This window comes from Lathamus discolor, chromosome 5 (assembly GCF_037157495.1).
Source record: "Lathamus discolor isolate bLatDis1 chromosome 5, bLatDis1.hap1, whole genome shotgun sequence".
Taxonomy (NCBI): domain Eukaryota; kingdom Metazoa; phylum Chordata; class Aves; order Psittaciformes; family Psittacidae; genus Lathamus; species Lathamus discolor.
In genome coordinates this window covers 108,856,655-108,880,933 of record NC_088888.1, presented here as the reverse complement: position 1 = coordinate 108,880,933, position 24,279 = coordinate 108,856,655, and the positions used below count along the sequence as shown (strand labels likewise).

Genomic DNA, 24,279 nt, shown 5'->3' with positions numbered 1-24,279 from the left:
AGGGGGAAAAGAGATGCCCCTCTTTTCCAAATGTGCCATGAAGCTGAGGTCACTAATGATGCATCTGTGACCCACCGTGAGATGTTCAGAGCAATGCCATGCCTGTCCTTCGAGATCCACAGGTTCTTCCTTTTCCTCCTCCATGATCTATATTTTCATTCACTTTGCACCAGCAACACTTGACCTTCAGGACTGAGCACTGAGTTGAGCTAAGGGCATTACCCCTATAGCTGTATGCATTGCATGGTGGTTGTCTCATATTGGTTTGTCTCAGCCACAGTGGGACGCATTCTGCACCCTGCCTAAGAGCAGCACCTATTCATAACCCATCCCAAGCAATGTCTCATTTTGGTAATGATTAAAGACACATAAATTCTGCAACCCAGGGGCTTTGTAATCATGGGCAGAAAGCTAGCCTTGCTGAAGCTACTGCAAATACACAAATCTTCCCTTCAAGTAGTACTCGTTCTGAAACCTGCAGGAGCACAGTCACACCGCTGTGCCGAGTCACAAAGTCCTGGCTTGCAGCAAGACTGCTGTGTCCATGCTCCCAGCAGGAGAGATCTCAGAGCTCAGCTGCTGTATTCAGCTGAGCTCCCACGTTTCCCATAGGGAAGGAGTTAAGACCCTGATGAGACCTATAGGGCAGGAGATGCCCCATGTGCTGGGACCTGGCCTGAGATGCAGGCATCAAAATGCAGATACCTCATGTGGCAGTTGTCTGGACTCCCACCATGGCCAGTGGGGCCTGATTTGGTTGCCAAAACATGAACATCTTTGGGTCATCTCCAGGTTCTCCACCACGAGATACGGTTTTGCACCATATCTGCCAAGCCCATGCAGATGTCCCAGAGCACCTCAAGCAGTACCTGACTCACATGTTTAGGTGACTGAGTCAGCCCTCACTATGATGCAAAGTTGAATCTCACCCTCAACATCTTCTGTTGTTCTTTTCCACACAAAACCTGCCACGCTTTGAAAACAAAGAACCTGAGACCCCTTGCAGGATGGTTCAGGAATCCCAGACCCAGAAGAGGAGGATCTGACACTGAGAGCTGCCCAGGGCAAGATTTGTTTGTGCTCTGAGCTGGTGTCGAGCCCAGGTCTGTGCCAGGATGCGATGCAGGGCTGTGGGACAGGTGAATATCCCTTGTGGCTACGGAGCCTCTCCTTCTGGCTATCACTGGGGGAGTTTAGGAGTCCTGCCGTCTGTCTGGCTCCACTTAACATCCTTCTTTTGCTGCTGTTCCTGGGAGAAGAGAGAATTGAAGCTTTTCAGCCGCAGTGCTTTGGCTTTAGACTGCAGCTCCCAAAGGAACTGTAGCGGTCCACGGTGAATGACAGGGAAAGCTTTACCACACTCACTCCAGCAAACTAAACTCTGACTTGGGGTAAAATACAGCCATTAACTCTAATGACAGAATAAGTATTCACTTTGGGAGTAGACAGCTGATAGATTGGGCTGGAAGGTGTCTGGAGCTCCTGTCACTGCTGCATGCTGTGCATCACTGGTTTGAAAGATGCAAGGGGGTTTAAAGAGTCAGTGGGGTCTGGAAAGGAGGAGAGCAGGCTTTTTGGGTGCAACCACACTAACAAACAGACCAGGTCTCCTCTCCTCCTGACTCTCAGCCTCCATGCACTCCCTTGTACATGTGTTAGTTCTTAATTCCTGCCCTCCCTTCTGCAGTGCTGTCTGTTGTCAGTGCAGCTGGGTTCACACCACTTTTGGCTCTTTCCTCTACCAGGCCTTGCCTTGTAAAAATCAAACATACCCTAAGCCACATCCCAGGCATGCAAAGCACCCTCCTGGACTTGTGCCATAGAAGCTCAGATCTGACGGGCTGCACATTATTTCAATCATTTTGAAATTAAAATAATGTCAGCATCCTCAATAACAATCTTCTCTTCTCCAGGCTGAACAGCCTGGAGAAGAGAAGGCTGCGTGGAGACCTCATAGCAGCCTTCCAGTACCTGAAGGGGGCCTATAGGGATGCTGGGGAGGGACTCTTCATCAGGGACTGTAGTGACAGGACAAGGGGTAACAGGTTGAAACTTAAACAGGGGAAGTTTAGATTGGATCTAAGGAAGAAGTTCTTTACTGTAAGGATGTTGAGGCACTGGAATGGGTTGCCCAAGGAAGCTGTGAATGCTCCATCCCTGGCAGTGTTCAAGGCCAGGCTGGACAGAGCCTTGGGTGGCAGGGTTTAGTGTGAGGTGTCCCTGCCCATGGCAGGGGGGTTGGAACTAGGTGATCTTAACATCCTTTCCAACCCTAACTATTCTATGATTCTATGAATAATGGACATTAATAACAATAGTATTTTGGCACACATAGGTACCACAGAGGAGCCAGAGGGGGTCTGGGACCAAGTGCTAGTGAGTGTGAATGTGGCTCATCAACTCTAGCAGGACTTGTGCTGAGCACTGTGGACAGAAGCCCTAGCAGCATCTCAGTGCACCCACCAGGGACCAAAGATCACTCCCTGGGAAAGACGTCCTTACCTCAGTAGTGACCCTTGGTCACTCAGACATAGGCTGCAAAAATGAGCCATTCTTTTACCCTTCTCTTGAATATTTTCTTGCCCATCAAAGATTCTTCAGGGCTGCATCTAAGACGTTGAGCTGCAGGACCAACAGAGCCAAAAGGGCTTCTCAGTTTGTCTTCTGCCTGACACTCATGGTGAAGGAAAGAATTTCATCCTCTGCTAAGAAGGATCCCACCATGCTGAGGCTGTGTGCTTCCAGTCTTCAGGTTCCTCGGATCTGCATTTAATCCAGTGGATTTTCCATGAACATTATGCCAGCTTATCTCCCAGTCTGGTCTCTGTCCCCTAAATGACTCCTAGTGCTTGGAAAAATTTTAGACCATCCCAAATTCTGCTTGTAAAGATTTATAATCATAGAATCATAGAATAGTTAGGGCTGGAAAGGACCTGAAGATCATCTGGTTCCAACCCCCATGCCATGGGCAGGGACACCTCACACTAAACCATCTCACCCAAGGCTCTGTCCAACCTGGCCTTGAACACTGCCAGGGATGGAGCATTCACAGCTACCCTGGGCAACCCATTCCAGTGCCTCACCACTTCCACAAAGCAAATATCCACAGAGGTAGTTTTCTTCTGTTACTTTTAAGACAGAGGTTTGCAGCCTCAGTGTAAGGAACTGCTGGTGCTGCTACGGAAAAAGAGCAGCAAGTGAGAGTTACGTCTTATAGATTTTCTCCTCACGGTCAGGATTATGGTTTCAGAGTCCCTGTGGAAGGCCCCGCTTCTGCTTATGATCCTACATGACAGGTACATACTTTTTAACGTAAATAGCCTTGCCTTTTCAAGCATTAAAAAGGCAGCCTATCTACCCGGGTGACGTATTAGTCTTCTAACAGCCCAGCAGGCTTGTAACAGCTTACTCCGGAAATATGATCCAGACAAAGGGAAAGAAAAAGAATCCCTGCTAAACTGCATTGAAATTGACACTGACATAGGCTGGAAGTTGCTGCTCTGTAGCAACATCTAGTGATGTTTTTGTGTGCAAAAACCCCAATCTTATGGTTCAGATTATAAACCCATTACAAGGAGAGAATAGCAGGTTGGAGCAGCAGATCATTAAGCAGCTCCCTTGAGGTCAAAAGGCACATAAATCTAGATGTGAATCTTTATATGTGGTTTACCCACAGTCACAAGTTCACAGCTGAACAAGACAATTCTCCTGAATCCCCCTTCTGTACTTCCCAGGTAAACCACTGACCTTGGTATAGGGGTTATAGTGGATAACAGGGTTACAGGGAGCTTGGGTAACACTGGGAAGGAGAACATGTCTCTTGACCTTACCTCTCCCACTAACTGAAATCCTGGTTGTGCTGGTGGGGTGGTTCAGCTCCTTGTTTCTACAGGCCGGTGAGACTACAGTCACTGGTTTCATCCAGATGAGGTGATGCTGTTGACAGAGCTCAGAGGGGAGATACGGAGCCGTGGCAGGACTATCACAGCCTAAGAAGTATCTGATTGCTCTGGCTGGAGGTGTGCTATTGATTGATATTGATTCCTTGGGGCTGTTGGCCAAGGGTTAGGCAGGTTTTACGCAATGAAGCCTCCACAGGACCAGTTAAGCTCTGATGAACCTTTATCTTCTCCACCTGTCTCAGAGAGAGGGAAGATTGCAGCCTGGGAAGGCAACAGCAAGGGCTGAGAGAGGTATCTGCAGCTGTAGGCTGGGAGGTAGCTGGTCCCTGAGTAGGGTTCTGCTTGTCCTCACAGTTCTTTCTTCTGCTTGTTCTCCAGGTGCCTATTCCTTGTCTGTGAGAGACAGCGACTCTGCTCATGGGGACATCATCAAACACTACAGGATCCGCTCCTTAGATGGTGGGGGGTATTATATCTCCCCCAGGACGACTTTCTCCAGCCTGCCAGAGCTAATCCATCATTACAGCCGTAAGTTGGGTTTGTCTCTTAGCAGAACGTGGGCATGTGTGTAGAGGGAGGATGGACTTACTAGCCGCCACCACCACTCCATTGACTCCCATGGGCCAGGTGTCCTCCTACAAGCAGAACTTGGGCACCCTTGTCCTGTTTTGCATCCTAGAGCATTGTGAGGGTGAGGTCTATCCCCAGCCCTATAACCAGAGAGTGTCTTCAGTCAGGAAAGGGATGAATGCTGAAGGGATATGTAGGAAGGATGCTTGGGAAGCAGGGTTTGAACTAGTTGGGCAGGAGATTTTGCTCCTCTATGGATCCCTTTGAGCTTTCTCCTTTCACTGGATCCATTCTGCATCCCTTGATCCCTATGGCTGAAACATTTGTGTGGTTGTGGAGGTTTCCCATGGGTTGACTTCTTCCTGGCATGTGCAGATGGAAGAGGAGGTTAGCTCTGCCGTCTCATTGAAATATCCTGTGCTTTGTCCTCACAGAGAAAGGGGATGGCCTGTGCCAGCGCCTCTCAACTGCCTGCATATCCCTGGTTCCCCAGAGACCCTGGGCACAGGATGAATGGGAGATCCCACGGGAGTCTCTGAAGCTTGTGAAGAAACTTGGCAGTGGGCAGTTTGGGGAAGTATGGATGGGTAAGTATAATTCCCCCCATTCCAGGAAAGAAATATACAAACAGAGAAGATGGAAAGTCTTCTTTCCCTAAGACAAGACTAGTCTGGGCATCGGAATCCTAAAGTATGAACACATATTTATGGGTACACATACAGCAGTAGATGCCGTATTCCTGGGAAGGATCAGACAGGCTGTGTTCGCATGGATCAGTGGTTGAGCAAGGGTTTTGCAGGCTAGATACATGTGATGGGTGTTGAAATAAGTATACACTCATCTCCTGAGACATGATCTCATTATTCCTGGGAATCCTGGGGTTGGTTGTAGCATCCTAAGTTACACACAGCAGGGTAGCTTTGTGACATTATCCCACTTTTTCTGCTTCCCTGTCCCACTTTATAACCTAGATCTCAATCCCTTATGCCTTCCTGCCCACTGCTAATCAGTGGCAGAGGAAGTGGGGTGAGGTCAGCTTCCTTTGCTGTCCTCTTTGTGGTTGGCTGTTGCCTTGGCAATTGAGATTGTGGACAGGACCAGGCTGAGTCTACTGGTGTACAGCAGAGTCCTGGCTTTTCTATGGCATTTGGATTATAAGAACATAGCTGGTGGGGGGCCCCAGGGGATTCATCCAGAGTCTTGCAAGGCTGGGAGGACTGTGTGAGGATGGGCTCATTGCATGGGTGTCCACAACCCAGAGCAGGGATGGTCCCCCGTGAAGCCGCACAGATTGATGGTTGTGCTGTGTCTGTCCCTTCTCCTTTCATACCTGCTGTCTGAGCCCACTGGCACTGAGTTTTACCATGTGTTTCTTTATGAGTGATTGAATGCAGTCGCTGCATTTTTCTGCTGCCTGATCCTTATTGCGCAGCCTGAAAGACCCAGTAGAGAGGCCAAAATTCCTCAATGCATCATTCTCTCTCTGCAGGCTATTACAAGAACAACATCAAGGTGGCTGTGAAGACCATGAAGGAGGGCAGCATGGATCCTGATGCCTTCTTGGCAGAGGCAAACTTGATGAAGAGGCTCCAGCATAACAAACTGGTCCGGCTATATGCGGTAGTCACAAAGCAGCCAATCTACATTGTGACAGAGTACATGGCCAATGGTAAAGAGCCTCACTGAGGATTTTGTTGGGTTTCTGTAAAATCAGGTCAACGAGTTAGCTGGTACTCCCATGCATAATAGGGGTGGGAGGAGGGCATTGTACCCTGTCTGTAAGCAGAAGGACTAAGTGATCCAGAAGTCTGCTTCTAGTACTGGAAGAGACTTTCTGGGCAATGAAATCCTGCTTCTTGAGGTCTTATATTTCAAAAGCTACTTCACAAGATGATGATGCTCCGTTTGAAGAGGAAAGTTCTCCTCTCCACTGCTCCTCCTGGGAGTTTGTTTCAGATTTTTACTCCCCTCATGGTGAAATTGTCCTTTCTTTTTCTCCTCTTGTCTATAAGGCTTTGAGTGATGAATGCCCAGCGGTTTGCAAAAGGTCTGTGCAAAATAAAGGGGGAAAATCACCTGCATTTAGGAACTTTCCTAATAGAAGATGCTCCAGCAGCCACCATTGTGCTTCCTCGTATTTTCTCTAAGATGCAGGCAGATTTGCTGCATATATTCTGAGAAGCACGAGAGAAAGCAAATGTGTAGACTTACTCATAAGGGAGCACCTCTCATATGAAGACAGGCTGAGAAAGCTGGGGCTGTTCAGCCTGGAGAAGAGAAGGCTGCGTGGAGACCTCATAGCAGCCTTCCAGTACCTGAAGGGGGCCTATAGGGATGCTGGGGAGGGACTCTTCATCAGGGACTGTAGTGACAGGACAAGGGGTAACGGGTTAAAATTTAAACAGGGGAAGTTTAGATTGGATATAAGGAGGAAATTCTTTCCTGTTAGGGTGGTGAGGCACTGGAATGGGTTGCCCAGGGAGGTTGTGAGTGCTCCATCCCTGGCAGTGTTCAAGGCCAGGTTTGACAGAGCCTTTGGTGGGATGGTTTAGTGTGAGGTGTCCCTGCCCATGGCAGGGGGGTTGGAACTGGATGATCTTGAGGTCCTTTCCAACCCTAACTATTCTATGATTCTAAAAGAGTTACAGCAGCCTCTCCTCTTTTGCAGGGTGTTTGCTGGATTACTTGAAGACAGAAGAAGGAAGTCAACTGAACCTCCCCAAACTCATTGATATGTCTGCTCAGGTCAGTGAACAGTCTCTGGGAAACAGGCTCAAAGCCATGATTTGTTATTGAAATGCTTGCAAGTCTGACAGAGCGTCTATTTCATGGAGAAAAACAGCACCTCCTGGTGTGCTCTCGTAGGGTTTCTCTCTCAGCCCTCCTGTGTTGATGTGTGCGTCAGCTCAGCAATGCTCTGCTGGTCCCTGGGACAGACTCAGGGGAACTTAATGCAGTGCTAGAGAACTGGGGCTTGGTTTTTAGGTTTTGGGTTTGGTTTTGGTTTGTTTCTCTGGTTTGCTGAGCAGGAAGTAAGTTTGCTTCTCTTTTTACCAAAAAGGAAGAAAAAGCTCAAGGGAGAGACTTTCAGTGTAGAGACGTGACAGCTTTCAGCAGTTCTTCCTTCCTGATGATTAGGCATAAGAGATGTTCTGACACTCTGATCTGTGAATATTGCTTCTTATGAGAACAGACTTCTACTTTGTAGGGTTTATTCACTCTGAGCATCCCCAGCCTGTAAATGTTAATAGCTGCACCTGCACTGTAACATTTTAGTCTAAACGCGCCTCTGAACTCAAACAGGTCAAAATCATAGAAAACTGGCAGCATCTTGGCAACAAGCTGTACACAGAGGCTGAGATTGGCAAAATCAGTCCACTTTGGTCCTAGTGGACAGAGTTTGGCTCCACTCCTGTTGACAGAGTTTGGCTCACCCAGAGCAGAGTTAGGCTCATTTTGGAAATACTGGGAAAAGGCCATGAAGCATCAGCATCACGGTTGAATGCAGCTATTTCGTTGTGCAGGTCTGGCAGCAAACGGTGTGTAAAGGCTGGCAGCTTGGCTCCAGCCATCATACAGACCTATTTTATAGCATATTAGAAAATGGATAATCTTAAGATTTGAGTTAGCATTATATGGCAGCAAAAGACTTTCCTTCTTGCTTTAACCAGGATGAAAATATTTAAATGCATTAAAGCAATGTCCCTAGCTGCCATTTTTATTTTCCTCTGCACCCATATGAAGTGAGCAGAGGAAGATGTTTCAGTACCTTCTCTCTTCACTACTGATAAATCTTCCTTATCTCCAGCTTTATCTTTGTGAGAGATTATAGGGCCAACTGCACCCTCACTGTTTAGTATCTTCCCTTAATTATTTCATTCCCCCTTTCTTTCTTTACTTCCCTCCTCCCTTTTTCACTCTGTCATTCCTACTCTTTGTTTTAAATTCCTGCTGCTAAGCAGAATGGTCCAAATCCATTTGTATTACAGAGCCCTTGGTTTTGGTGAGATCATTAGGACAGAGATTGGTTTGATGCATTTCGATGCAACAGGAAAGTGCCATAGCCAGAGCAACCTGCACTCAGCTGTGGTCACAGGGGTGACCCAGATCAAAGCTGTCGGCCAACATTATACCAAGCTTTGGGGCAGTGGCAACAGAAGTATGAGTACTCATGCTTTCATTTAACTCAACACTGGGAGTTGCATTGAGCATGTGGAGTAATGAAGCATTTCCAGGCAGGAGTGTGGAAGTGTCTGGGGAGGGGTCAGTGATCTTCCCTGTACCAGGCATGAGGGTAATAGAAGTCCAGTAACACGCTGGCTGCAGGAAACCCTGGGAGAAACCCATCCCAGGGCAACCCTGTGCACCCAAACCTCCTCTCTGAATTCAGGGTTGAAGCCTTTAATGTAACTGCATAGCATGGCTTGAGCTGGCCAGAAACCCGCTACAATGGCCAAATAGTCCCCACAGCAGGCATCATCACTAGGGTTGAGCAATTGCACATGGACATCACCTCTCCATGGTCACCTGGGTACACTCACCCTGCACACCCCTTGCACATCCCTCTATGCTCTTTGCAGCATCCTGCCCTGGGGTAGCTGAACACGGACCAAACCCACACACCCCAACAACGCAATAACCCACTGAAGTCAGCCACAGATCATGGGATAGGAAGGATTTTCCCCATCCCTCAACACATGGGTGTCAATCAGAAGGACGTCTTTCACCGTTCCCCCTCCCACCGGCACCACCTCTTCAGGGCAGGGATTCCAGCACTCACTGAGTAACTCCCAAGGGAGGAAGAGGAAAAGGGCAAGTTTTGGGCTATTTTGCAATCAGTTCATCTGCAGTGCTGGGCTGACATCACAGCCCAACAGACACGCAACCCTCTTGAGCGCAATTTTGGATCCAATAGCATCTGTCAGAGTTAAAATTAGACATCTCTGGGCCGATGCACTAGATCCTGTGGCCAGTCTCAAGGGTGCATGCTCAAAAGCATTCTGGGCTGGAACGGGCCCGTTGAAGGGTACTATCTCATTAACATCAGGACAGGAAATTACATCAATTCTTCCATTTTCCACTGAAGCAAACAGCACTGCGCTGAAGGGGTGTTGACACAGGTTAGAAACACAGCACTGGAAAGTATGTGTTAGTATCCTGTTTAAAACCACATGTAAGTCTAGATGCTGATGTGAATCTGTATGGAGTGGAAAATAGCTCTGCCCTCACCCACAGACACGTAACATCTTTAATAAGTATTAACCATTGTTGGAAGAGGTTGCACACATCCACTCACCTTCCTGATAAATGCCTAACCCAAATATGAGACTCGACTGATAGAGAAACTTTGCAATCTCTGTTTTCGATATGTCCCAGCACCCAGCAGTAAAGGATTGCTGTCATCATTTTTAGAGGCTCGTCGCACACCAGGCACCTCCCCAGGGCTGCTCCCTGCTCCAAGGAGCTAAACACTGCAAGATGAGTTTGGGAGCAAGAACATCCCAAAGCAAAGTTTGGAGATGGTTAAAGAAGGCAGCACATGCCCAAGACAATAGATTTGTATTGGAATACTGTCTATCCCAGTCAGAATTTGATGGATATCTGGGTGTTCTGCTCTAATGCATCCTGTAGGTATCAGAGGGGAGAACTGTTTTGTGTTCTGGGTCCTAGTCTGGATCCAGCACAGGGAAGACAAACATCAGTCTCAGTTTTGTTGTGGAGGGATCCCCAGGGGTCTCCTCCCCATCCCAAAGCAGAACAGTGAGGAAGAACAGAGAAGGCTACTGAAAAGCATCTAGTTGTCCTTCTAGATCTGGACTTTGCTACCATAACTGAGGGGCGGATGAGTTCTTTGAGAGCTTTTTTTTAATTGGCATATTTAATCTGATCTGTTTGTGATGAAAATACCAGCTGGAGAGGAGAGTCTTGTGGCAGAAACCAGGAATCCAGTGATGTGGTTTCAGGTTTGCTTCAACTTTCTGTGTCTCACAGCAGACACGACTCGGCTGTGACTTCTGGGCAAAAGAGAGAGTGATGCTTCTGTTCTACTTGACTTGTCTGCTTAAAGCTTTTGGTTGCTAGGTGTATACTGATAGAGCTGAACATGTTCACACATACATGGGTATACCTATTTATGTATGTATCTGTCTACGTGCTTATCTGTCTGTCTGCTGATCTATCTGTCCGTCCATCCATCCATCCATCCATCCATCCATGGAACATGCATGTCTATGCCCATGGAGGCATATAAGCAACCCTATACACATGCTCTGCTTTTATAAAGGTGGGTACCTTGACATGGGGAGGTGACTGATGAAGGCAGCCTCTTCCTCCTCTCCTAGGTGGCAGAGGGAATGGCATACATCGAACGCATGAACTCCATCCACCGTGACTTGAGAGCTGCCAACATCCTCGTCTCAGAGACACTTTGCTGCAAAATTGCTGATTTTGGCCTCGCCAGGATCATTGAGAACGAATACTTGGCACAAGAAGGTGGGTGTCGTTCCCAGCATTGCTTCAACAGCACATTGCCCTTATCTCTAATCCTCCTGCCATGAAAACGTGACAGGATACGGGGTGTCCAAGGGCTGGAACCAGGCACAGGGCACCCACCACTGCCAATAGAGTGAGACCCAAGCCCCCTTTGCTGCCATTGTCAGCACCCAGACAGCAGAAAGAGCAAGACAGAGAGCCAAATAATTGAGCCCTAGGTGAGGCAGCAGTACTTAGGGACAGACAGTAAAGAGCAAGTGAGGTTTGCAGAAGGAAAAGGTTAAAAAGGCCTTTTGGCAGTGTTTGGGGGAGTCCTGTTGAATCTCAGATTGTGTCACTGCAGAAATTTGACCTCCACTAACAAAACCTGCTGCCTGTGCCTACGCGTTCTCAGTGAGCCCAAAGGGAAGGAAATCGCAGTGTAACTCAGTCACTGCACTGCAGAGGGAAGTTGGAGCCACAAATCAGGACCTAATGGCAGCTTCCAGATATTCCAGGCAAACTCAGCCCAGACCAGGTCCCTTCCATGACAGAGGGACATCTTACAAAACACTGAAGTTTGGCAGCTGGGCAGGTATTTCTCATCAGAACAAAGTACCTTGAGCATCTAAACCAAACCAAACAAAAGGCACACAAAACCAGGTGTTTCCCATGTTAATGTGAAATCTCCTTATGCCTCCACCTGCAAGGCCAAGCCCCTTGCTGGGCATGAGTGCCTGACTGGGAGGTGGATAGGAGAGCATGGCCATGAGAGGTGGTAGCTGGTTTGGATGGTGCAGAGGTCCATCTACAGCCATTTGGCAACAGGGTTAAGTCAAATTCCTCTGCAGCAGCTTTTTCTCTGTGCTTACCCGTGACTCTAAGGTCAGTTAGGAGATCACGTAATTCAGACTGCAAGGAGATGTTATAGATCAGCAGGGAAACAAGCAGAAATGATTGTAATAAAATGATTAAGTCTGGCATAAGTGGCACCTACTAGAAGATTTTCAACTTTTGGAAATCTGTCCTCCTCTAGAGTTGGGATGAAGATAAATCTTCCTGTAAAAAAATACTCTGGGGTAAGGAAATCGAATAGATTATTTTTTCTTATAAAACAGGAAACTTCTTTCCTTTTGCTGTCCCAAAATACTTTATAAAACATGCATTTCACCATGTCAAACTATTTCAAAGTAGTAAAAGCCTGAAAATGTAACTTGTGTAATAGCATGGAGGAGTACTGTGAGATTACTCTGATTTTTTAAAGGCAGTTTTTATCCTTAAGAGGAGTTTTGGTGAAATCAGTATAATTCTGTTAACATACCCAAAGGAACTACATTTCCAGTGGAAAACAGCTCCTATCAGCATTTTTCCAGCTAGCTTTAATCTGAAAAAACAACTGCCCCTCTATCTACTTTGAACAATTTTCACTTCAGAGATTGCATTTCCGAGCCTCGTCAGCCTACTTGTCAGAGAATGATGTGCAAGAACAAAGGCACTTATTTCACACACTGCATTTAGGCCTGCAGTCCTGAAAAGATATATACAAATAAAAACGTGATTTCCTCTGCAGCCTTTAACACATTCAGTTCCTACTTACCAAAGGCATTTGGGTTTGGGGTCTTTTTGGCCTTAGCTGAACTGAAATGGCCATTGCAAAATGGTCATTGCTGTTCGCAGCATGCATAACAAGAACTTAGTGGACGAAATAAAATGGGGCTTCTTTTGTTTTTGATAGATGCATGCAGCTTTAGGAACCAGAGAATTTATATTTGCTGTGTTGTTTATGCACTTTTCCAAAAACAGACTCCTTCCTTTATACAGAATAAAGTCCTACTGTCATCCTCTAATAAAGCTGCTTGAGGCATTGGCTTCGAATAGCACAGACACATAGTCTGGGCTACAGAAACCCACTGGTTCCTCATGGCATCATTCTACATAAAGAGTGATGGGTCTGTCATAAATGTTGATGGATGCTCAAGGGCTGCTGAAAGCATGGCTCACTCCAGCATCGTACCGTCAGTGAGCACGGGTCAGCTATCCTTCAATTCCTGGCTCTATTCCTGAGATCCCCCATCACTAAACACACAAGAGATGTAAAGATGTTATAAGAATGCAGATTCCTCTAACTTTATCAGTAAAATAGTCTACCTAGAGTTTTTTAGTATTCACATTATCAGTTACCTAAGGCACTAAGTTTTCTCATTATTTGGCCTCTGTGTGTTGGTATCGAGGAATGTTTATGAGCATATACACGTGGAAAAGTATTTTAAGATGAAATAGCCTTGATTACAATGGGAAAAGAACCAAGAAATGTAAAGAGATGCTAAGTAGAAATGACATCTTAGTAAAAACAGGAGACAGGCAACAACTACTTCCCTCTGGCCCTATCATAGAATCATAGAACCACTGAATGGTTTGGGTTGTAAGGGACCATAAAGCTCACCCAGTTCCAACCCCTGCCACAGGCGGGGACATCTTCCACTAGAGCAGATTGCTCCAAGCCCTGTCCAACCTGGCCTTGAACACTGCCGGGGATGGGGCAGCCACAGCTTCTCTGGGCACCCTGTGCCAGGGCCTCACCACCCTCACAGGGGAGAACTTCTGCCTAAGAGCTCATCTAAATACTAGAAGGAAAATAAATAGAAGGAACTGATTTTATCTCCATAATGCCACAGTTCCTTCAATAAGTCCCACCACAGCCCCCCAATGCAGTCAACAACCTGCAGGACCCAGGGCTCAGTTTTGGGGAACAGCTTGCCCGTGCCTGTGGGAGCAGAGGGAGACGCTGTACCTCCACTTGCTATTCCCCTTTGCTTCCTCTGGACAGGTGCAAAATTCCCGATCAAATGGACGGCACCAGAAGCCATTAACTTTGGAGTTTTCACCATCAAATCTGACGTGTGGTCCTTCGGGATCCTCCTGACAGAGATCATAACCTACGGCAGGATCCCTTACCCAGGTATAGTGCGTGGCGAACATGGGAGGACTGTGCATTGTCTTCAAAGTATCTAGCACTGCTTTATGCTTGAAGGCACATACCCAAGTGTAGACACGTGTGCCCAGACATGCATGCCTGTCTCTTCATGATGGGATTCCTTTCCTAAGCTCCATGAACCTACAGTAGGTATGACTTAGAGAAGGGAGTCAGGGAGGGGACATGGGGATGGAGGGGAATTGCAGCCATGAAGAAGCGATGGTTCCCAACTATGGCCCAGCATCACACTCCCTCATACCCCTCCATCTCTGCCTGGATGTGAGCCTCTGGGAGCACTGAGCTTCCCCCTCAGGGTGATGAATAACTCCTATTCGGCTGTGTTCCTCTCCAGGGATGACCAACCCCGAGGTGATTCGCAACCTGGAACGGGGCTACCGCATGCCCTGCCCGGACATGTGCCCCGGGGAGCTCTACAACATCATCCTGAAATGCTGGCGGAACAAGCCTGAGGAGCGCCCGACCTTCGAGTACCTGCAATCGGTCCTTGAGGACTTTTATACCTCCACAGAGCAGCAATACGAAGCAGAGCCTCAGCAGTAACCCACCAACACCAGGAGGAAAGCCAGCACCCTGCTATGGCTCAGTTCAGGCCTTTCCCTTTCTCCTGTGTGCCACCACAATGCATTTGGAGATAGGGAATGAGGAGGGACACGAGGGAGGTGGATTCTGCCAGCTCTATGGTTATCATGGGGACAAAAGAGGTGGCTGAGAGCTGGCACAGCTCCTTCTTCATCCGCCTTGGAGGCCTGTACCCACTTTGCAGACACCGCTTCTGTCACAGAGGGCAGCAAACTCCTTTGTGACACACCTGGATACGAAAAGACCCTCAGCCCTGCAACTGCAGCCCTGGGAAGAGGGGAGCATGGCCGGGGTGGTGGTACAGGGGGTGCACAATCTCCCCCCTCCTTCTGACGCCACTGGTGGCAATACAGCCTATTTCATACCACGGGCAGGGGTGGGATCGTGTCCTGCCTGCACCTCCTTGGGCCGCAGCAGGTCCTCAAGCTCTGGAGCAATCTCTCCAGGTGGTGCCACCCCTCTGCCCTAAGTCAATAATAAACAACTGGATGCGACCATCTCCCACTTCTTTATTCAGGCTGCAGGGTGCCCCCCGTGCCCATCCCAGCCCATGGATGAGAACGGGAGAGGCCCTGGGGCCCCCCGGGCAGCGCGGGAGGATGCTGGGGTGGTACCCTGGGGCGGGAAGGGGGATGCCCGGGTGCGTGGCCCTGGAGCCCGGAGGCAGGAGATGTTCGTGGTGTGGCCACGAGATGTCCCTCCTTCCCCGCAAATCCGGGCGGCTCCTGCCCCAGCTCCTGCGAGGGAATGCGGAATACGCGCGTTAAAATACATCGACGCAGAAAAACACCCTCCTTGGCTCGCCGAGCTCCTAACTGCGCAGGCTCATGCCAGCCCCATGCCGGGTCCTGCTCCGCACCCAGCACCAGGAGGGTTCAAATGCCACTTTCCCGGTTTCTGGTGCATCTCTGACCCACATCTCCAGTGGGAATGCCTACATCAGGCTGCAGGGTGGTCTCCAGTCAGCAGCTGCACTGGTCTGTGGAGGGGAGGATGAATAAAGAAGGTACAGATGGCACACTTGAAGGGGTGTTAGGACCACAGGAGTGAGCATCAGGCTGGGATCCAGGTGGACTATCATTCAGGTTATGGCACCGAGCAGCATCTCCCCAGCATGCTTGATCTGCTGATTTTTACCCCATAAACCAGGTTTCGAGTCCTTCTCTAAAGGGTGCTTTCCACAGTGTGACAAGGATGCTATGAGAAAGAAACAGGAGGGATGACCTGTGTGCCAGAAAATATACCTGACCATCACCAACACATGACACAGAGTCCCCTGTGCACACCCGTGCTGCCTAGGAAGAAAAAGGAGTGGGAATCATAGAGTCATAGAATCACAGAATGGTTTGGGTTGGAAGACACATTAAAGCTGATCCAGTTCCAGCCCCCTGCCATGGGCAGGGACACCTTCCATTAGAGGAGGTTGCTCCAAGCCCTGTCAACCTGGCCTTGGGAAGATTCGTAACAAATCTATAAAGACGACTGGGCTATTGGCAGCTATATTCAGTCCAAGGACTTGATCTTCAGTGCTGTAATACCCCTGTCTGTCACCTTTGATGAGACAAAATCCCCCACCATGATACCACCATCACTTCTCAAGTGTTCCAGATGGGATAATGTACTTGTGCCAGTGTGAACAGAACTTTGCCTGGCTTCAAATGCTGTTTATTCCTCCTTCACAGACCCACAGCTGGGAGAAAGAGCATGTAGGGAACGGGTTTAGCATTAACAGGAGGCCGAAGTCTCTGGAGATGGCTGGTTTGCATAGTTTGGAAATGTCATTCCTTCCTTCCTGAGGGGGGAAGGAGGCTTTAATAGCAGCAAACAAGTATCCCAGACTGAGGAGAAATGGAATTGGATGAGATGATCCAGCCTCAGAAATCCTAGATCCAGTGGAGACACCCTAGGCTATCCAGGATGTTTTCACAGGGCTGGTGGATGGGGGTCTATTGGAGACCTGCATCCCTCTAGGACTGCACTGGAGCTGGATGGGAAACCTCAGGATGTGCAAAAGAGCTTTAGACTCCTATGTTCAGGAGGTGGGATTTCAGCCTCATGAAGCATCCAAACCTGAAGGGGAATCAACCCCAGGTGTCTCAGAGCTCTTTTCTTATCCCACCCGTAACACACCTGATCTGCAACTGCCTTCCACAGCAGACCCATGGGCAGCTTTGGTCCTCGTGGAAGCAGATGAAGGTTCCACCACAGCATTTCTGTGAGCCATCAGAAATCACCCTCACACGTACCAGGAACTCCATGCAGGGCTTGCAGTTTTCTGTTAACGAGATGAGTTGGAAGATATTTGACTCCTTGGCTTCTGTTGTAAAAAATGCGATTGAACTGAAAACTGGATCATTTGTGCTGGGGCAAACCAGGAGGAAGAGTCACAGGGTGTCTGCTAAGCACTTGTGCGTCACATTATCACCCAAGGCCAAAGAGTCAAGTGTTGCAGCTCAGTTTAAAAAGGAAATGGGTATTTTTGTGGCCAAGCCCAGGGTGCACATAACAAAGAGTCTTCAAGCTGTGCACACTCAGCACTGGCCACCATAGCCTTTTCTGTGCATGCTGCACAAACATCTGTTGCGTGGTGTTCACTGGCATTCCAGGGGTTGGAGAGGTACCATGAGCTCCTTGAGCAGCCATGGTTTTACCTAACAGCCACCAAACCCACTAGGAAACAGACCCCATGGCTCCGCTACAGCAGAGTTTGGACAGAAAAGAACCTGTACTCCAGTGTCTACCATTGCGTGTACATCAGGGACTTCAGTCGGAAACCCAGGTGAGAAGTGAGATGTGCTGTCACCTCCTGCGGCCTGTAGCACAGGATGCAGCTGTAGTTGAGGGTGTCTCTGGCCCCAGCAAGCTCTGCAAGAGCCCCTTCATCCCCACACCTCTGGCAGCCCAAGAGGTGTTTCTTCACCATGGGTGAGCTCCAGCCAGAGGTCACAAGTGAGTCTTAAAGCAGGGGAAAAGTGGCAAAAATGATGCAGGCTCCCAGATTCAGTTTGTGATTTGTGAGCTATCTGTAGCAGGGACCCTACCACTCGTGCAAACAGCTCAGCTACAAGGACACTGTGAACCTACCTAAAAAGAGCATGGTGTTTATTTTGTGCAGGCATTGGGCTGTGCAAGGTGTTTTACACAGTAAGAGGCAATTCCTGCCATAGACAGAGTATGAACTTGCTGAATGGCCCAGACCAGGATTAAAAGTGATACCTAATGATATGGATCTTGCATAACAACCATGACAGTCCTTTCATTTCACCCCCAGGTGCCACGTGGTCTTTCCAAACTCTCATATAGAAGGACACAGGCCTCTGTTATCAGTCTTTGAAACAGCTTTCGCATGCAGCCTTGGTCCTGATACTTCATCCCCATCCTCTTTCAGCTGTGCAGCTCACGCCTGGTGCTCTGTTGGTGTTGAATTCATCTGCAGTAACACCCTGTTTGCAAGTGGTTTAAGGCTCTGGAGGGAAGGTTTCTGTGGTATTTCTTAGTTCCTCACATTGCAGATGTAGAAATATCCCCATGGCCACAGCACAAAACCTTCTCCAGGCATTGTGACACCTTAGCAAAGCAGAGAGTGCATCTGGAAACCTGGAGCCAGGGCCAGGGGGTGAGACAGGCATGGAAAAATCAGCAGGTGCTCAGGGACAAGAGGTGGGAGCGAGAGGAAAAGCAATGAAAAACAGTGAGAGGGCAAGGGTGCGGGGAGCAGGAGCACTGAGGAAGTCAGGAGGCTTCTCTGATGTCTCGTAGAGTGTGAGCTCCAGCTGAGGCTTTGCCCATAACCCAGGCAGTATAGCAAAGTGGATTTTCTCATGTCTAATAGAATATTAAGCATTGCATACACTCTAGGCTTTCCTGTATGTCTTTAGGAATCTGGGAACAAATCAGAGCAGGACAAGATTAGCTGAGATAGAAGAGCAGAGAAGGGAGAAGAAGTGAGTGTATGGTCCTACCCATGGGATAAAGACCTATAGCTTCTCAAGTAAGGCTCCTCTACCCCGTTCTTTCTCTCCATGCTATATTAACACCCAGTGACTGTGACTTTGGCTCACACTGCAGCCCTGTGCGTGCAGGACTCATCCAGGGCAGGGGTAAAGATGAAAAGTCCATTACACTCACAGACCTCTGGCTCACTGGGGAGCTGGTGTCCTTTCTGGGAAGGAGGCTGCCCGTCACAGAGGTCTGCATACTTTAGCAGCGGGACCCTGGCGATGGTGTAAAGCAAAGTGGCAATATATCGAAGCCATGGCCTGAGAAATGAGCTTTTTTCAAAGCCATCCCATGCTAGGCTATTGTTTGGTCCTAAGCAGAACAGGCACAGCCTCACTAACAGTGCATGCTGGCACTGCCAGGAGCTCAGCACCTCTCCCAGGGTGATAAGTTAGGATCCCAGTGTCCCCACTGCTCCTTACAGAACAGGGTGCCTGGAGCTTGCCACGCTGTCACCAAAGAGTGAGGCAGGGCCCCAGGGAAGGGAGGTGGTGAGGAGCCCTTACCTTGCTCTTTTACCTCCACCCACATACAGCAGAGCAAATATCCCCTGGCAAATACTGCAGAGCAAGCAAGGGCATCAGTGTCCTGCCAGGCTGAGCTCTGGTCCCCGAGCTGCCCCACCAAAGGGAACAGTCACCACTTCTGCACCAGCAGGGCCCCATCCCTGGGCAGGCTTACAGCCGAGGGAGACTACATCTGGCTTGCTCCTCCAAACAGAAGTCTTGGTTCAGAGCATCCCCAAGGGCTGGTGAAGCTCCAGGCTGGGCCTGGAAAGGGTGGATGGACATCCTTGAGCACCCCCTGACTGAAGGAGAGGCCATATGTCACAGACAGGCTGAGTGGGTACCAGAGAGCAGAGATGTGAAGCAGAGACAGAGTCCCCAGCAAATCTGTCCAAGGAAAGGTCTCTCCATCCCAACCAGCCACTCAGTGCAACATCTAGTCTCTTCCAGAAGCCAGGAAATCCCTCTGTGGATAATGAGGCCCAAGGGGGCCGTGTTTTTTATATGCTTAGGGCCCATGGCTGCTCCAGAGAGGTTTGTGGGATGTGTCCCTTTGGCCTTGCTGTGCTGCAGGCATCAGGACTGCAGCAGTCTGGATGATTGCCTATCCCTCAGTGATTTGAGCCAGGTATTACGACAAGATCCCTGCTGAGTTCCTTGTTCTGCTCTCCCAGGGCTCTTGCTGCACCCAGCCCCTGTTTCTGCCCATGATATCTGCAATTCCCATCACTGGAGATGGGCTGTGACCTGCCATGGGTGCTCCTTTTCTAGGCTGCTTCCAGACCTTTTTTCTCCAGAGTTCCCTTCCCCGCCGATATGTTCAAGGTCACTCCCAGTTAAAATTAGCAGCTTATTCAGCATTAGAGAGAAGGGACGGCCAATTTCTCTGGCCTGCTCACGATCCTGGGAGATGGCGTCAGGGAATCCAGCTCCAACTCCCCTTGGAAGTGAGGGATCCTGTGCTTGATATCCTCACAGTAATAAGCAAAGGGATTGCAGCCAGCTTGCCCTTTCTGCCTTAAATTTGAGCTCCAGCTCTATGCCTGCAAAGTGGGAAAGAGGAGCATCTCCCTGGAGCCCCCAGTTCCCACCACCAGCCTCTGAATGCCTCATTGTACCCAAGCCAGATGTTTTGCTGGTCATAACTGTGATAGCAAGAGAGTTCACCCAGCCTTTCAAATCTATATTAAACTCGTCCTCACCTGATCCCTCCTCTTGGCCTTATCTTTCTTGTCTCTTTTTCCAGGGCTGGCTAAAGCCACAGGGTGGAGATAGCAGAAAGACAGCCATAGCAGAGAGATGGGAGCTTTGTTGTGGTCAGTCCTTTATCATTGGTTGGGGATGCTAGGGTCTGTCCACCAGGAAAGGGAATCAGGGCCTCAATCGCAGTTTGGTACATAGCCCAGGAAAGCATCCCCTGTCCTGTGCAGCACTGACGCTCATGTAGCTTGTCCCTTTGTAACATATGCACCAAAATTTGGTCCCGAGGAAACGTCCTTGTTTCCCTGATATACCAGTCATTTTCACAGCAAATATGCTCACTTGAAGCTGTCAGGCACTCTTGGGATCAACAAACAGCCACAAAACAGGGGTAGGACAGACTCATAACACAAAATCTACAGGTTTGGTGGACTTCCTGGGGCAAACCCTGGATAACTGGAATGCTAAATACCTATCCTAGTGGTTAGTGCCTTGGAGAACAGCCACTGGAGTGAAAGTCCTGCACTACAACTCTCCTACACAAAGGGGAAGGGCTGGAAAGGATGAGGCTGGGGGAAACTGGCTTCCGGCCACCCCATGAGGGAGGAAGATGTCTCTTGCTGTAGCCCTGATTCTCTGCCCAAAAGGGTGAATTTCACAGAGATATTATGTTCCTTTGAACTTCAAGGAAATGGGCAGCCGAGAAGAAGGAACCCATGGATGTCTTTCCTCAGGGAAAGTCTGTAACATGAACACAGCCCTTATTACAGGAACTGAAAGAGATGCTACTAATGTCCCAGATGCAGAAAATGCTTCCGATCGGAGGGCACATTAGACAACAAATAATCCAACTGCAAAGACATTGAGAACACAGTTCGTTCATTCACATTTCCCAAAACACATGATTTGGATGGATGATTGATGGATTATTTGCCTTTCATTCTGACTTTTCCTTCTCTAAGCTGCCACTCTTGAGGAAATTCTTCAGGGTGATGTGCAAAAGAAAACCCCCTGGAAGAAAATCAGGGTGCTGAGTCTTTTCTTCCAGTACCTGAAGGGGGCCTATAGGGATGCTGGGGAGGGACTCTTTGTCAGGGACTGTAGTGACAGGACAAGGGGTAACGGGTTAAAACTTAAACAGGGGAAGTTTAGATTGGATATAAGGAGGAAATTCTTTCCTGTTAGGGTGGTGAGACACTGGAATGGGTTGCCCAGGGAGGTTGTGAGTGCTCCATCCCTGGCGGTGTTCAAGGCCAGGTTGGATGAAGCCTTGTGTTAGATGGTTTAGTGAGAGGGGTCCCTGCCCATGGCAGGGGGGTTGGAACTAGATGATCTTGAGGTCCTTTCCAACCCTAACTATTCTATTCTATTCTATTCTATTCTATTCTATTCTATTCTATTCTATTGAATATTGAATATTGGGTACCTTGCTTAGCTCTCATGTTGATGCTCAACTCAGGTGTTAACAATACACCTCTCTTGGCCTCATGAGGGCCTGAAACATTATTCTTCTGGATTTAGGCATTGTGATGGTCACCACTTCTCCACTAAGGGTCAGCAGGCAGTAACAGGAAAGTGGGATGCCATCACCAGCTCATAGTGAAGTCTTGGAGGATAAAAACAATAAAGATGGCAAGACAGTCACACTCTGAAGAAGTTTCAGTGCATGTAAGTATGGAGCCGTCCATGTGGACCTGCTTGACCAGTCATCTTGGTGTCTGGGAATGAGCGCACCTGGTTTGGACCTATCTGCTTCTGCTGGCATTTGAGGCTCACGTATCTGCACCCCTCTGTGCATGATGTTAATAGGGACTGCAGTCAGGTTTTGTGGAATTTGGGTTCCCGCCGGGGAGCTCTGAGCAAATAGAGGAAGTCCAGAACAGGAATTTCAGTGTATTTCCAAGTTGAGAGTGGCATGTAGGAACCCAGCCCAGAGCTGAGCTCACGTGTTTTATTTGGGAAGAAACCCTGAGATAAGATCTGGCCTGGCCTACAGGTTCCCCTCTACTAAATACTAATGATATATGAGCAACAACAGACCTTCTTCCCAATCATCCCTACACGCATGGTGCGCTGCTCTCCTCTGCTCCACAAACTAGGGGTCCCAACCAAGCCCCTAGCTCACTCATAGGAGTATTAGGAAGGGTGAAGACCAGAGCTATGAGGGCAGTGTCCATTGCTAAAAGGACATCACCCTTGCAAAGAAGAAAGGAAGAACACAGAGAACCTCTAAGCCATAGGGATAAACCTTGACTGGGACGTGTGCTCTTGCAAGCAGAGGAATGTTCAGCTGATAGTTAGAACAGGCAAATGTGAGAGCCTTTGCCCTGGCTTTCTTGTCCAGATCAAACCTTCAGAATGACTAGCTTGTCCCATCCAGGAGGTCAGAAATTAATATCACAACAAGCCCTTCTGCACTTCCCATTAAACTCTGCCCTACAGCAAGGATGTGCTCTGACCATCCTTCTCTACCAGCATGGTGCTTTTGCCATCTTCATCTAAAAACCTTTGCCCTTCGCCATATTCACCTAAAAACCTTTGCCCTTCACCATATTCAACCAATGACCTCAAGAGCCTCCCTTCTGCAAGACTAACACCAGTAGGGCTGTTCTGGATTGTGTCGACTCTTCAGTACCTTAAACTTTTGAGCTTACTCATTACAGCTGTGCTGGTAAGCTAAAAGAAGTACCTGGCCTGTTCTCTGATCCTGAGGCCAGCTAGCCTGCTCTGGCCACATCCACACTATTAAACTTTCTCAGCTTCCAGAACAGGGTGGACAGATCCAAAAGACGTTTTAGGAGCGGTCCCTGGTGTGTGCTGTCTCCAGTCTCAAGCCCAGGGAATGTTTAGGTCTATGATGGTTGAGCTGGGCCAAGCTGATGCTGGGAGCATGTTAACAGGTTAGCAGTGCCAATGATGAAATTCCTGGCTGTGTTGAGTTTGCTAGTACAGATATATCCACTAAGCCATATCTTGCCTGAAATAACCAGCACTGGTTTTCATCTGGCGGACAGAGCCACCTCGCTACATGGGCAAGCACCAGAGAGGAGGTTCATCAGCCCAAGTGGATAGACTGCAAAAAGCACCTCTGCCCTATGGACTGGTAATGATTTAGATCATGTTTAGCTACTCATATTGGTTCCCACCCCTGGATCTATATGGGCCAGGAGCCCCCAGTGTAGACTGTATCTCTAGATCTCCTCTTTCTGAGCTGCGCAGGATCGCCACACAGCTCATGTCGCACTGTAGGTGGTCCTCCAGCCCCACCGCATGGCCGCTTCCCTCTGATAACTCCGAGGTCTTAAAGGTCAACCCAAGGGCAGTGGGTGGACATGTATCAACCAGCTTCGACATGCTGCACTCCAGGAGTAGCTGTGTTTAGACCCAGCGACTCTCTGATCTTCAATAACCTGGCAGCAGCTTGTAAACAGTGGGCTTGATGCGATAGCATCCTCAGTGAGCAATTTACACCCTTCCCCCCGGTCCCCCTACTCAGAATTGGCAGCCTGAAGAAGAGGCATGCTGAGAGCCAAAATTGCTGAGAGGCTCAGCTTGTGGTTGAGTGTCAGCTACGGTGGGTTGGGGAAGGCTGAAGGGGTGGAAGCACTAATGCACGTGCTCTACATGCACAGAGTTCTCTGTGTGGTGCTAGAGAAGAACTTACAGGTGCTTCTAGACCATTGCCTTGGTTTCTCTCTTAAGCATTTAGTCTGAGCACTGGGAATGGGCTGTATTTTACTCAGAGGGTTTCTCACAGTCTTGTCCGCATTGGATGCAAAAGGATGGGATGTTGGGATGGGTTCAGCACAGGAGGAATGCCCAGCCAATGTCCCCCCTGAAGCAGGAGGAGGTCACAAAGGTGAATGGAGGGAGAGCAAACCACCACATTTCTCTGTCTCACACTGGAACATGGAAAATCCGTTTTGAACTTCCATCTCCAAACAGTTCATCCTGCTTAGTCTGGCACAGGTCTGGTTTGGTCTGGCTAGCACTGACTCAAATGCATCCCAGGCATGGTTTGGGAGTTACCATGGGCCAGGGACCATTCCCAATAGTA

At 48.8% G+C, this 24,279-nt stretch overlaps 1 protein-coding gene across 1 annotated transcript in view; it reads left to right on the top strand.

Annotated features, from left to right (window-relative positions):
• BLK (BLK proto-oncogene, Src family tyrosine kinase) overlaps positions 1–15,012 on the top strand; it is a 44,754-nt gene extending 29,742 nt beyond the window's left edge. The window contains exons 7-13 of the mRNA XM_065681870.1: positions 4,281–4,430; positions 4,907–5,059; positions 5,962–6,141; positions 7,141–7,217; positions 10,814–10,964; positions 13,771–13,902; positions 14,270–15,012. Coding sequence (XP_065537942.1) covers positions 4,281–4,430; positions 4,907–5,059; positions 5,962–6,141; positions 7,141–7,217; positions 10,814–10,964; positions 13,771–13,902; positions 14,270–14,478 — 1,052 coding nt within the window. The 3' untranslated portion in view covers positions 14,479–15,012. The remainder of the gene's footprint in view (positions 1–4,280; positions 4,431–4,906; positions 5,060–5,961; positions 6,142–7,140; positions 7,218–10,813; positions 10,965–13,770; positions 13,903–14,269) is intronic.
• The last annotated feature ends 9,267 nt before the right edge of the window (positions 15,013–24,279 follow it).